The 14,329-nt window shown below is 50.9% G+C and overlaps 1 protein-coding gene across 1 annotated transcript; it reads left to right on the top strand.

Moving 5' to 3' along the window:
- Positions 1–596: 596 nt before the first annotated feature.
- Positions 597–13,948, top strand: CLNS1A (chloride nucleotide-sensitive channel 1A). Its single transcript, XM_075416014.1, has 7 exons — positions 597–771; positions 3,900–4,036; positions 6,261–6,371; positions 7,912–8,022; positions 8,468–8,641; positions 9,967–10,051; positions 13,311–13,948. The coding sequence occupies exons 1-6, from the start codon at positions 623–625 to the stop codon at positions 10,032–10,034; spliced, it is 750 nt and encodes a 249-aa protein (XP_075272129.1). The 5' UTR covers positions 597–622; the 3' UTR covers positions 10,035–10,051; positions 13,311–13,948.
- The last annotated feature ends 381 nt before the right edge of the window (positions 13,949–14,329 follow it).

Genomic DNA, 14,329 nt, shown 5'->3' with positions numbered 1-14,329 from the left:
TCCAACCCTCCTGCTGAAGCAGGGTCACCTACAGCAGGCTGCACAGGACCAGATCCAGCCGGGGTTTGAATATCTCCAGAGAAGGAGACTCCACAGCCCTCTGGGGAGTCTGTTCCAAGTCTCTGTCACCCTCAGAGTGAAGAAGTTCTTCCTCATGTTCAGACGGAACTTCCTGTGCTTCAGTTTGTGCCCGTTGCCCCTTGTCCTGTCGCTGGGCACCACTGGAAAGAGTCTGGCCCCGTCCTCCTGACACCCACCCTTCAGATATTTGTAAGCATTTCTAAGGTCCCCTCTCAGCCTTCTCTTCTCCAGGCTGAACAAGCCCAGCTCCCTCATCCTCTCCTCGTAGGAGACATGCTCCAGTCCCCTCATCATCCTCGCAGCGCTCTGCTGGACTCTCTCCAGCAGCTCTGTGATCGCCTCAGCGCTCCTCTCCTCTAGATAAGGAACATTTTACTCAGACGCTGCCACAGACAGACGGCACGGCACGGCAAGAGGACCGCGGCCATTTCGGGGGGTGAAGCCCCGTCCCCTCCCTGCGGGCCGCTGAGGGGTTCCGCTTCCCGCGGCCGCCAGGGCGCTTCCGCTTCCGGTTCCGCTGCCCGCGGCGGAGGAGGCGGCCATGGTGGAGCAGGGAGGCGGCGGCGCCGCCATGAGCTTCCTCAAGCGGTTCCCGCCGCCGGCCGAGGGCGTTCGCCACCGGCAGCCGGAGACGGAGGCGGTGCTGGCGGGGCGCGCGCTGGGCGCGGGGACGCTGTACATCGCCGAGAGGTGCGGGGGGGGGGGGGGGTCTGGGGAGCCGCCGCGGCCTGGGGGGGCGGGGGCCGCGCTGAGGGGGGGCGAGAGGGAGCGCGGTGTGAGGGGTGAGGGGGCGCGGGGGGCTTCCTGAGGGGGCCGTGGTGGAGGAGAAACCCAGCGAGACCCGGCAGTGTGCGCTGGCAGCCCCGAAGGCTGCCCTGGGCTGCATCCCTAGCAGCGTGGGCACAGGGCGAGGGAGGGGATTCTGCCCCTCTGCCCCGCTCTGCTGAGACCCCCCGGGAGTCCTGCGTCCAGCTCTGGAGCCCTCAGCACAGGACAGAGCTGGAGCTGTGGGAGTGGGGCCAGAGGAGGCCCCAGCAATGATGCGAGGGCTGGAACCCCTGTGCTGGGAGGAAAGGCTGGGAGAGCTGGGGCTGTTCAGCCTGGGTAAGAGAAGGCTGTGGGGAGACCTTAGAGCAGCTGCCAGTGCCTGGAGGAGCTTATAGGAAAGACAGGGGAAATCTTTTTAGCAAGGCCTGTTGTGGTAGGACAAGGAGTAATGGCTTCAAACTAAGGGAGGGGAGATTTAGACTGGATTTAAGGAAGAAACTTTTTACCGTGAGGGTGGTGAAACCCTGTCACAGATTGCCCAGAGAGGTGGTCGCTGCCCCATCCCTGGGAACGTTCTGGGCCAGGTTGGATGGGGCTCTGAGCACCCTGATCCAGTGGAAGGTGTCCCTGCTCACTGCAGGGGGTTGGGCTAGATGGCCTTTAAAGGTCCCTTCCAACTGAAACTATTCTATGATTCCTTAATTTCATCCAAAATGAATGAATGGGAGAGCTGGGGCTGTGCAGCCTGGAGAAGAGAAGGCTGCGGAGAGATCTTACTGCGGCTCTTCAATATATAATAGTGGCTTTTAACAAAAATGGAGGCTTCTTATGAAGGCTTGCAGTGACATGAGAAAGGACACTGGTTTTAAACTGAAGGAGAGATTTAGATCAGATATAAGGAAGAAATTCTTCACTCTGAAGGTGGTGAGGCCCTGGCCCAGGTTGCCCAGAGAAGCTGTGGCTGCCCCCTCCCTGGCAGTGTTCAAGGCCAGGTTGGATGGAGCTCTGAGCACCCTGGTCTGGTGGAAGGGGTCGCTGCCCATGGCAGGGGAGTTGGAACTGGGTGATCTATCATTTCCCTTCCAACCCAAACCAGTCTGTGGTTTTATGAGGTGACTGTGGGAGTCTCCCTGCCCAAAGGGGGATGTGGGGAACTCAGATAAGGAGGGCTGTCCTGTGGGGGAGGCCCTCAAAGAGGGCTGTGAGGGGCAGGCTCTGAGGGGAGTTCCTGCTCTAAACGGTGTTTTAAACAATGCAAGAGGGAACAGCACAGCCGGGGACCCCGGCTGGCCGGCGCATTGAAAACACAGCACCTCTCTTCTGTTGAGAGGGGAGCAGGTGGGGCTGTTGATTTTCTGCTGTTACTAACTACTGTCGTTCTGTGAAGTCTCTCATGTCACATTAATCACCTTGAGACAGTATGTGCTTACAGGGCAGAAATCAGTGAGGCTATTCTGGAAGATGTTATTTGAGCTCTTTATAATTTCCTTTAATTGCTTCCTGCATTATTCAGTTCAAGAAGACAGCTTGTTGATGAAGGCAACATGGTTTTCTTTAACTGTGGAAAAGTACTCTAAATATATAAAAATATATGTATAAAAATATATATATAAACATATTTCTGCAGCAGAAGAGTGCTGTTAGAACAAAAACATCATCTAAAATGTGCACTGAGGAGTAAATTGTCTTTTAAAACTTTTGGAGTCTGAATATTATTTGAGGGGTTTCTGCCCCACCTGAACTCATTAGCGATGTTGCGTTCCTCTCGGAGAGGAATCCCTCTGGAATTTCAGTTGCTGTTTTGCTTAGTTGTTTGTTTGCAGACACAAGGGTTTCTGCTGGCGCAGCGTCTGCTCTCAACACGTATAATGTTGAGCTTCCTTGTCATCTGCTCTCAGTGGATTTTGGTGTGAGGTGCACACAAGTCTGCCAGCTTCCTCCCAACGTGTTGCAAGTGTGTCCCAGAGCTTTTCCCAGAGTTGCTTGCTGGGAATGAATAGAAAATGCCAGCGTCTGCAGGAGTGCCGTGCTGTGGGAGAAGCGGACACCCGGGAGGACAATGTAGCTTTGGATCCGTGTCCTGACTCTGTGTCAACAGCTGTAAACGCTGAGAACTGGCCGATCGGGGCTAGGAAAGAAATTCCTCGCTCCCACTTTGCTAGCTCTTGCTCTCAGCTTGATTTCCCGAGGTGAGGAGTCTTCTCTGACCGTTTCGTCGGTTTTGCCTCTCCACAGAAACTTCCGAACGCTGAGTTTTGCACGTGGCGGGGGTGTCCCTTTCTGCCCTTCAGTATTTCTGTGCGCTGTGGCACCTCGTTGATCACAGACACCCAAAACTAGCTTGGGTTTGGTTTCTTGGCTGCTAAAAGGACATTGATCTTTCTGATATGAAGGAGGTAGCAGACCAGTGGCCACAACCTGTGCTGTCTCTTGCTGTGGTTAGGGATGAGAGTGAAAACGGGGGGAAGCTGAGGCTGTAGCACGTAAGTTGTGAGGCGGGGAAAAACCGTAACCTGACTTCATTAGCGCTGCTGATCACAGAACTGGTTGGTTTTCTACGTACGGGCTATGCCCACATCAGATCTATAATCCTCCAGAAATTACGATAGTGACTTTCCTTTCAGTGTCCTCTTTATCTGGAAAAACCACAGAACATTCGATAGTTTGAGTTCTAAATCACTGGAAGCGCTGTAGTTATCTTTGGGATGATGGGTATCTACAGAGAGGAGAAAATGAAGAGGTAGGGAGGGAAATTCAGGGTTCAGTGCAAATGCGGTAAACCTGAAATGTGTTTAGGGTGCTCAGCTTCACATTCTTTAAAAAAAGGTTTCTGTTACCTCAGCCATCAGTTAATGCCGTTGCAAGGTCCTGTTAGGGCAGGCCCAGCACTGTGTATTACTCGAGAGTGGGGTAAGTGTCTTCTCCACAATTACTCGCTTTTTTGGGGGGTTGGTTTGCTTTTCTGCAGACCTGTGTCAGCTGCCTTCGATGATTCCTCTGTTAGTTTCTAATTTGTCTCTTTTTTTTTTTTTTTTCCCCCTCTTTGTTAGTCGCCTGTCTTGGCTGGAAAAGTCCGGAGTTGGCTTCTCCTTGGATTATCCCACCATAAGTTTACACGCCGTCTCCAGGGACCTGAGCGCCTACCCATGCGAGCACTTGTACGTCATGGTCAATGCCAAATTCGAAGGTACGCCCGGAGTGTTGCTCAGCACTCCTGAGCGACGTGATTTCTTCTTCAAAAGGAGTTAATTTTGGTTTTGAAAATTATATGCTTCAGTTAAGTAATAGCTTGTATTTTTGTTTTAATTTCCCTGAAGGGCAGTGATTTTAGAAGTATAGCTTTGCCCTTGTTTAGAGTCACTTCCCTACTGTTCGGCTCTCAGCCTGCGAATACGGACAGCTGGAGCCGCCGAAAAGCCGTTCTCTGCTCTCTTACACTCGTTTTAAACAATTTAGTTCCTCTGCAGCCTCCCTGTGATTCCAGCTTAGGTACCATTTCTGCTTTATTGAATTCATGTTAATGTTGCTACCCCCTCCAGGCTGTATGAATTCCTGCTGTTTCACATTGGCCTGCAAGCTTGCTTTCTTTTTCTCCTACAGCTTGCTTAACAAAAAAAAAAAAAAAGACAACAGCTCGTGTTACCAGGTTTAATGGATCTTTACAGATTCCCCACAAAACCAGCCTTTTGACCATTCTTGCTTTGACCTAGAGAAAACAAGCTCTCCATTTCATTGTTTGTGTGAAGATTTTCTGTATTTTTGATGTATGATTTTTTTTCTTCTGGGAGACCTGTCAGTATTTTAATTGTGTCATAAACTGCCATCTCAATTTAAGAGTAGCGAGTGTTACGTCTTGGGTAGGTCTCCTTTCTCCTTCACGCCTACTAGTCATCATAGTTAAAGGTTAAAATCTAGCATTTACTTTAAATAGTCTATATACTGAACGTACTGACAAGACTTGGAGGAGGCAGAGGTGTTTTTAAGCTATTAATACTCTTCATTATTTCCTTCTCTCATGTTACTAATGCTCTCTGACAGTCTATCACTACAAATAGTAAGAGGATGTGTACCTGTACCTCTTGGTGGTTCTTACTTATTTTCCTTTAACTGTGTTTATCTTCAGATAAACTGAACCTAGCCTGAAGAAAGATATTGTTTCCAGCTTTAAATTCATTCTGATAGTGGTGTTTGAAAGTAGGGATATTCTGTGATAGTTCTTATCGATAAATCCTTCATAGACTGATTTTTGTGGGGTTTTTTTTGTATGAGTTTTGGTTTATTTTTTTTTTTTAATATATGAACTCTGGCTTCAGTAAATCTTCTACAGCAGATAGATTTGTTTAGTTTTCAAGTCTGTCCCTGGCCTGCAGTTTTAACTGCTGAATAGTCCTAAACCCAAACTCTCCTCTTCTTTGGCAGCAGGAGTCCTCACTCTCAGTTGGACAGGGTACATTTTGTTCTTCCTCTGAAAGTTTTTATTGTGCTCTCTGGGTCTGTGTGCCTGCTCCTTGCCCGTTTTTCAGAAAAAGGCAGTCAGAGGTTGACTTCATTGCAGACAAAGAGCTGGACTGGGCAGTAACAAGCTGTGCCTGCGGGTGTCAGCTGGAAAAGGGTTGGGTGCCTTCCTTGGACACTTAATTTTTGGGGGCAGCTGGCTGGCAGCTTCTTGGCTTCTTCATGTTCTGGGCGGTGCCAGTTTTGTGTGTGATAAAAGCCCCTCTCGGTGGAAAAGCATTGACTGTATTCCTCTTTTTCTGTAGAAAATTATTATGCGCTTTTGAGGCTGTCAGTGCAGCGTCCCCAGCCACAAAGCAGTGAACCGTAGCCGGCTTCTTTGTGGTTTTTATATTTACGGAACGTAAAACGGCACGTTGTTGCTTGCTTACTCGTGTGTGTGGTGCACAGAAGGGGGGAAGCACGGTTTTGCCCACGGTTGTCATTGGCTCTGGGGGTTCTTTCTACCTCTGCCATCTTGCTGGCTGGCTAGGAGCACGTGAGAAAGTGAGTAGAGATCCTCTGGGGGAGGCCACAGCTCCTGAGATTCTAAAAAATACATATATGTCATTGTGCTGGCAAATGGTAATGACTGTGAATTTTGGGGCTTTTTTGAGCGCAGTTGTTTTTAATAAGAATCAGGCAGTTTTCCTGAAGTATGTGAATACATCGTGCGACCATTTCTGAAATCCAGAGTCCTAAAATTGTATCTAGAGAAGTTCTCGTGTGCGTTGCAAGTGTTGTCCAGGTGCTGTGAGAGGATGTCGTGTAGCTGCAGTGTGGATGGGCGTGGGTTTGTGCCGCTTTCAGGTTGTGTCCAGGTTTCTGATTCAATTACCTGTGTGTTCCTCAAAGACTAAACAAACTTTTTTGGACAAGATAAACACGTTTCTCTTAAATCTTTCAATTTCCTAAAGAGGAGGAGACAAAAGAGGCTCCGATGGCTGAAGGAGAGGAGGAGGAGGACAGTGATGATGATGTTGAACCAATTGCGGAATTCAGATTTGTACCCAGCGACAAATCAGCCTGTAAGTGAAGAGGGAAGTCGTGTTTTAGCTTAAAGTCCTGGCTATACGTGGAAGATACTGGGGTACAGAGATGTAAATGATGGGATCCTTTAGTGTCCTTCTCATAGAATCATAGAATGGTAAGGGACCTTAAAGATCATCTGGTCCCAGCCCCCCTGCCATGAGCAGGGACCCCTTCCACCAGACCAGGTTGTTCAGAGCTCCATCCAACCTGGCCTTGAACACTGCCAGGGAGAGGGCAGCCACAGCTTCTCTGGGCAACCTGTTCCAGTGTTTCACCACCCTCATGGGGAAGAATTTCTTCCTAATATCTAACCTAAATCTGCCCTCTTCTAGTTCAGAGCCGTTCCCCCTTGTCCTATCACTACACACCCTTGTGAAAAGCCCGTCTCCATCCTTCCTGTCGGCCCCTTCAGGTACTGGCAGCTGCTCTAAGGTCACCCCGGAGCCTTCTCTTCTCCAGGCTGAACAGCCCCAACTCCCTCAGCCTGTCCTCGTAGGAGAGGTGCTCCAGCCCTCGGATCATCTTCATGGCCCTCCTCTGGTGCCGCTCCAACACATCCATGTCCTTCCTATGTTGGGGGCTCCAGAGCTGGACGCAGGACTCCAGGTGGGGTCTGACGAGAGCGGAGTAAAGGGGCAGAATCCCCTCCCTCGCCCTGCTGGCCACGCTGCTCTTGCTGCAGCCCAGGGTACGGTTGGCTTTCTGGGCTGCAAGTGCACATTGCTGGCTCATGTTGAGCTTCTCACCCACCAGTACCCCCAAGTCCTTCTCCTCAGGGCTGCTCTCTAGCCACTCTCTGCCCAGCCTGTGTTTGGGGTTGCCGCGACCCACGTGCAGGACCTTGCACTTGGCCTTGTTGAACTTCATGCGGTTCCTGCAGGCCCACCTCTCCAGCCTGTGATTTCTGTGTGCTGGGAAGAACAAAGCAAATTGGTTTATTTTGCTTGAAGCTGGGATATTTCAAGCAGCCGCTTCTCAAGGAAAATTCCAAGGCTTTAAAATAGAGAGTTTTAAGTATAAATACGTGACACAGATAATCTTAGCTATATACATTGGCGGAGAACTTGTATGGCAAGCATCTGTTTAATTACAAATCCAGTGATACTTGAGTCGGTGACAGTTTTGTTGGGAATGTGCTGGTGTTCAGACACTGGTGCCGGAAAGCAGTTGTATCCTGGCCGGTGCGGAGCTGCCAGTTGGGTCCAGGTTTTCAGAATCTTATAGTTGGATGCTGTGAGGAATCCTGTAGTGGGTAACCACAGACTGCATTGCCCAGAGATAAGCCTTTATCATCAGTGAAATCATGGAAAAGTGCTGTTAAGAGGATGAAGCGCCAGGCCGGATCTAGGAAACCTGCTTTGTTTCCTGCGTGGCTGCTGGCTGCTTGGATGGTGTTTTCAAATCCCCATTCAGCGGTGGTTCTGGTAAAGGAATATTCTCAATCCCTCCGATCGCTCTGCCCAGGATTTCTGGCCTGTTGTCGTGGGGCATTGGTGGAGAAACGAGGGAGGTTTGTGTTCATTTGTGTCCCTGCAGTGGATGCCATGTTTTCAGCCATGTGTGAATGCCAAGCTCTGCACCCAGACCCAGACGATGAAGATTCCGACAACGATTATGAGGGGGAGGAGTACGATGTTGAGGCCCACGGTTCGTAACAGTTGTTTCTCTTGAAATACTTGCCAGCACTTGGATCCCTGGTGTCTGTCCTAAGAGTGGTTTGGACTGTTTCAAAGTTCCTTGTTCGTTACTCCTCTCACCGAAACATTCTTTATGCCACGGGCACAGTATAAAAACTCAGAAAACTGCAGAAAATCTGTAGTTTAGCTGTCAAATAATTCAGCAGACACATTGTTCTCATTCTCAAAAGCCCCAAGACACAAATAGCAGCCTTTCCTTTTCCCCATGGATGTGCTAGCACAAGTTCAGTGCTGTGGGGGGCTCAGTTGACATCACTGTGTCTGCTCTGTAACCGATGCCTTTTGATCTCAGTCAGACTGAGCAGAACTCGCCGAAGCTGTTGGGCTGTTCCTCCACCCCTGCTCGATCCAGGCTCCTTTACCTGGGTCTGATAAACCCCAACTTGTTTTTGCAGAGCTAGAACAAGGTGACATCCCGACCTTTTACACTTACGAAGAAGGATTGTCGCATTTAACTGCAGAAGGTCAGGCCACCCTGGAGAGGTTGGAAGGGATGTTAGCCCAGTCCGTCAGCAGTCAGTACAACATGGCTGGAGTGAGAACAGAAGACTCGATAAGGGAGTTTGAAGGTAAGGATTGCTTTTTCTTTTACTAAAGAATGTAAGAAACCAGTGCCTCTCCAGTCTGGCTAATCCACACACACCAGGACTGAGCAAGTACCATCATGCTGTGGGTAATACACCGCACAGAATCCCCTCCCTCGCCCTGTGCCCACGCTGCTGGGGATGCAGCCCAGGGCACGGTTGGCCTTCTGGGCTGCCAGCGCACACTGCCGGGTCCTGGCCAGCTTTTCACCCCCCAGCACCCCCAAGTCCTTCTCGGCAGGGCTGCTCTCCATCCCTTCATCCCCCTGACTGTGTTGGTACCGGGGATTACCCTGACCCAGGTGCAGGACCTTGCACTTGGCCTTGTTGAACCTCTTGAGGTTCTCACAGGCCCACCTCTCCAGCTTGTGCAGGTCCCTCTGGATGGCATCCCGTCCTTCTGGTGTGTCAGCTGCATGCCTGAGCTTGGTGTCATCTGCACACTTGCTGAGGGTGCACTCAATCTCACTGTCTGTGTCATTGATGAAAAAACTAAGCAGCACTGGTCTCAGTATGGACCCCTGAGGGACACCACTTGTCACCCATCTCCATCTGGACATTGAGCATTTGACCGCCAATCTATTTTTGTCAGTTGTTTACAGGTTCTCTTTGTTCCACACCTTTGAATAAATGTATATAATGCGAAGATAACCTTAGATGATGCACTTGTGTTTTAGCAGTGCCCTCGACTTGATAATTTTATCAGGTTTCTGAACCTCAAATTTTGAAAATTGAAATATATTGAACAGCAAATATGTCACAGGTATCAAAGCCACCTTCATAATTTTTATTTGCCTTCCTGATCTTACTTGCTACTGTAGTGCTTCTTGGCTTGCTACAATTATTAATATCCACAGGGCTGCTCAGTTTCAGAATTCTGTTATTTTTTGACATTGTGGCATGGAGCAATTGTCACTGTTTTTCAGCTTTGTGGTTGCTGAGAGCGGTTTCAGAACAGGATTCAGCCTCCTTCTGTAAGAGCGTAATTAAAGCTATTAAAAGTCATCATTGCATTTGTTACACCGAAACTTCATTTATAAAATGAAATCGTTTAAAGCCAGTATTTAAGTCTTTTAATAAGATAGGGTGAGGCGAGGTTGTAGGAAGCAGTGATGTCTGTAAGTGACCGACGGATAGAGCTGGGACAAACCCGCAGACGGGTGAGCACAGCAGTTTCCTGCGGGTGCTTTCAGCAGCCCAGCAGAGGAGTTTTCTGCTCTGGCCGTCCCTTGTCAACAGAGGGCACTCGCTCTCTCTCGTGGGATCGCGTCACCCGCGGCGTTTCATAGCGCTGGCTGTCGTTTTTTCAGATGGGATGGAGGTGGACGTGGCGCCAGTCGTTGCGGGGCAGTTCGAAGACGCCGAAGTCGATCACTGAGGAGGACGTGTGCTGCTGTAAGTTCTTCTGTCTTCTAACACCACTGCTTTTCAGCCCCGCAGAGCCTTCCCTCTCTGTAATCTGTGTAATGCACGTGATCCCAGATCTCCTACGGGACGTATCTTGTGATACCAGGATGGCGGTGACTTAGAGAAGGAGAAGGTAGCTGTAGTTTGCACAGGTCTGGGAAGACGTTCAGCGATCTGTGCAACATTGCCTGTTGGCATACAGCGTCACGCTGCCTGGGTGACCTGCGTGGACGCGCCTGTCCAGAAGACAGGTCACCCGTTTGGTAGATGAAGAGCTGTCCGACCTGAGAGGCTCTTAGATGCTGATACATAAATGCTGGAGCCGTTGCTGGGAAGTTACTGTCCTTAGTATCCATTATTTCACCCTTAGCGTGCAAGATTTCCCAGGCCTTTCAAGGGGACAGAACACTTCACAGCGCCGCAGGCCCATCTCTTCCTTCGCCGTAAGCGGAGCAGGAGCGGTTCCCGGTAAAGTTACCGAGCGATCTGGGTGGGATTGTTGTCAGAAGTGCACAGCTTCGAGACAACACCCTGCTTCGGCGGCTGTGCCGGTCTGCCCTCTTGCCTGCAGCCACCGGTACCGCTTTTCTCCTGGCGGTGGTGTTCCAAGACGTGCCAGCGTTTCCTCGCGGGCACTGGGTGGGAGAGGAAGGGGCAGCTTGTGCCGGGACTGTGCTTGCGGAGACGCGCAGGCCCAGCGGGGCTGTGATCCCGCTCCGCTTCAGCGCGGTTGGCACGAGCTGCTCGAGCGGCGACGCGTGGTCCTGGTTCTGCCTCTCTCGGGGAGGTGAGCGCAGGGCCACCCCCGACTTGAAATGCCAGAGAAAACAGTTGTGGGGCAGAGAGCCAACAGCTTGGGGGAGAAGGGGCAGGGGAGGAGAGGGCCACAAACAGGAAGACGACGGGCTGAAAAAAATCAGTGGCAATGGGTCAGGAGTAGTTGGTTGGGGATTCCAGCATCGCTGAGAAAGGCTCTTGCAGAGGGGTGAGGTGCATCCGCTTTCCTCCGCTGTTGCTTATTTCTCTGTGTTTCTGGATTTCTGAAATTCTATTTTTCTAAAGATTTATGATCTCCCCCACTGCCGCTGGTCCTGAATTAGTATTTACTGTTTGGTGTAAGAGCTCAAACTTTTCCTCAGTTGCTCTTCCTACCCTGGGCAGGACTTTGCAGTACAGAGAGGAGTTCTTAAAAAAGTCAAGATACTGGTTGCCCTGCCACTGGACGGTTATTTTATTAGATAAAGGACACATTTTAAAATTAGGGAAAATTCTTCAGCTGTAGATGAAGGGCCTCTTAGTTGGTGAATGGAAGGCTTGGCTCAGATGACTCCATTTCCAAGATTATTTCTTGGCCCATAGTTTATAAAAAAAAAAAAAAAATCCTGCTGTTGAAAATTCAAATTTGAATGCTAATTGTCCCGGTTTAAACTTGAGCAGAATTAAGGAGAGTTAGTGGCTGGTAGCAGATCTCTGAGGAGCCCGAAAGTGCTGGTGGAAGTGGTGTTGACTGATCTAGCCAAGCGCAAAATACACCCTGTAGGAAGTAGTCTTGGCCAGTGGAATTCTCCCTGCTGCTGGTGGTGAGGCCCTGGCCCAGGTTGCCCGGAGAAGCTGTGGCTGCCTCCTCCCTGGCAGTGTTCAAGGCCAGGTTGGATGGAGCTCTGAGCACCCTGGGCTGGTGGAGGGGGTCCCTGCTGGTGGCTGGGGGGTGGGAACTGGGTGATCTTCAAGGTCCCTTCCAACCCAAACCACTGTGTGACTCCACGGCACGGCAGGTGGCTGTGGGAGATCAATGCTGCGAGAGGTGACTGGGTAGGGAGTCCCTCTGTCCTTCTGCTCGCGCTGGTGGGAGCTGAGGAGCGGATCCTTGTCAGGGCAGACGGAGTGATCCACATGTGCAGTGTCACGCGTTGCGGTGAGGTCGCTGCAGGTAGCAGCTGGGCAGCCGTGGGCGTGGTGGGCCTTTCTAAAGCAACCACCCGCCCGAGCGCGGTGGTGTAATTTAAATAAGAACTGCAGGGTATACGGCAGCGATAAAGAGCCGAAGGTGTGCCGTGAGGAGAACAGCTCTTGGAGGGCTGTGCTAATTGCCCCGCTATCAAGTTTGAGCACGAGGGGGCTCGGTTCCACGCTCTGAAAACAGGGGCAGAGAGGGAGCACGCTGCGACCTTCTGGGTACTGTGTGGAGCAGCTCGGCCCTGGTAGCTTTCTGAACTGCAAAAGCGATCCACAGGAGCATCCATAGGCCCCATCTGCAGTGCTGTGTCCAGTTCTGGGCTCCCCAGTTCAAGAAAGATGAGGAGCTACTGGAGAGAGTCCAGCGGAGGGCTACAAGGATGATGAGGGGACTGGAGCATCTCTGCTGCGAGGAGAGGCTGAGGGAGCTGGGCTTGTTGAGCCTGGAGAAGACAAGGCTGAGAGGGGACCTTAGAAGTGCTTGTAAATATCTGCAGGGTGGGGGTCAGGAGGATGGGGCCAGACTCTTTTCAGTGGTGCCCAGCGACAAGACAAGGGGCAACGGGCACAAACTGAAGCAGAGGAAGTTCCAGCTGAAGATGAGGAAGAACTTCTTCACTCTGAGGGTGACGGAGCACTGGAACAGGCTGCCCAGAGGGGCTGTGGAGTCTCCTTCTCTGGAGATATTCAAGACCCACCTGGACACAGTCCTGTGCAGCCTGCTGTAGGTGACCCTGCTTTGGCAGGAGGGTTGGACTGGGTGACCCACAGAGGTCCCTTCCAACCCCGACCATTCTCTGATTCTGTGATCTTGTTGGTGAGCCTTTAGAGAGCAACGCGCTGCCCAGCCTCTAAAGCGACGCCCTTGTGGGACGCTCGTGTTGCGTGTCGCTCCTCGTTACCCTGATGAGATGTGACAGTTGCCCGCTGTAGCTCCTGGAGGACTTGCTGACAGCTGACGCGGGACATTCCCGCTGGTCTTGCACTAAGCCGTGTTCTGTCTGTCGCCTGCCAAGGCTGCGGGCGCTGTGCTGAAGCAGCCGCTGTCTCTGCGCATGGCGGCGCAGCGGGGTCGGCCCGGGCATGGGCGCGCAGCTGCGGATCGTGAGCGCGCGCTGGCCTCAGCTGCGCCGGGTCCGGAGCTGCGGCCACAGGCAAAGCTGCTGAGCCCCTCTGAAAATCCGTGCTGTCCCCCGTGACTGCAGACAAGGGCCAGCCGCTGCTTCCTGAAGATGAGTTAAGTTTTTATTTTAATGCCAGCTGTGTAAACTTGGTGTCTTGTGTCTTTCAGATTCCCCTCGTGGCACTTCCAGAAGAAGCTGAAAACCGAAGGCAGTGCAGTGACTATCGGGAGTTAACCTTTCTGTTCACGGCCTAAGCTTAGACATCTAGGTCTGTAAATGCTTTTAGAGGTGTTTAAAACAGGGTTTGACATTTGTGACCACTATGGGGTTATTTAAAAAAAAAACAAAAACAAAAAAACGAAACAAAAAACAGTAAAACCTCTTGCATCTAACACTTGAATGGGGCTGATCAGGGGTCATTTCGAAGAAGCCTGTGTAGGAATTCTAGGACTTCGGAAACAAAACTTCAGAGGAACAGAATTTTAGGTTGTCCTAGAGCTTTCCCTATTTTTGTACCTGTTCGTTGCAGCGGGGGAGCGGAACGGAAATAGAAATGTTACAAAGTTCGACTTAAAGGAAAGCGGGTTGGCCAAGGCACAGATAATTTCATGCCCCTCAAGGAACTGGCTTTGTCCGTTCAGCGCTGTCCCTTCCATTTCTCTGAGAGCAGGGCTTGGGTGGTGGAGGAGGTGGAATAAAGCCTGTGAAGTCCTGAAGTCCTGAAAAAGAGAACTGTTTTGTGTCTTTGTATTAAATGTTAACAACATTGTTAAATAAACTAAGATTTTTTGTATCTCACAGCCAACTCCCTGTTGCAGCTCAGTTCTTTACTTCAGCAAGCAGCCGGCAGCTCTGAGCTGACCTCGCTTGAGCTGCCGCACGCTCTTCTGTAACAAAAAAAAGTCCAGTGAAGCCACTTTCATCATTTACCAAGATGGGAGGGCGAAAGGGCAGCACCTTCGCAGAGTGAATAATGTTTCAGAATTAGTCTGTGACAGCCCCCAAACGTAGGAACTCGACTTCAGAGTGCCAGGAGCCGAGTCCTGCCGGAGCTTTTACCGTGTCCTCTTGCTGCCCGGTGGTGTTTTTCCCATGGGGCAACAGCAGCAAATTTCAAGGGTTTTTTCCCCCCCAGTGTTCACACAGAGGTCTGATACTGAACCTTTTCCATTTTCATTTGATTTGC

This window comes from Opisthocomus hoazin, chromosome 1, assembly GCF_030867145.1.
Source record: "Opisthocomus hoazin isolate bOpiHoa1 chromosome 1, bOpiHoa1.hap1, whole genome shotgun sequence".
Taxonomy (NCBI): domain Eukaryota; kingdom Metazoa; phylum Chordata; class Aves; order Opisthocomiformes; family Opisthocomidae; genus Opisthocomus; species Opisthocomus hoazin.
Note: the sequence above shows the minus strand (reverse complement) of the source record. Positions and strands in the feature narration are given on the sequence as shown.

Bases quoted from the DNA above. Each gene is read 5' to 3' on its own strand.
- CLNS1A (XM_075416014.1), top strand. From the start codon at position 623: ATGGTGGAGCAGGGAGGCGGCGGCGCCGCCATGAGCTTCCTCAAGCGG. The intron at 8,023-8,467 runs GTTCGTAACAGT...TTGTTTTTGCAG, and splicing joins GTACGATGTTGAGGCCCACG to AGCTAGAACAAGGTGACATC. The intron at 8,642-9,966 runs GTAAGGATTGCT...TCGTTTTTTCAG, and splicing joins CTCGATAAGGGAGTTTGAAG to ATGGGATGGAGGTGGACGTG.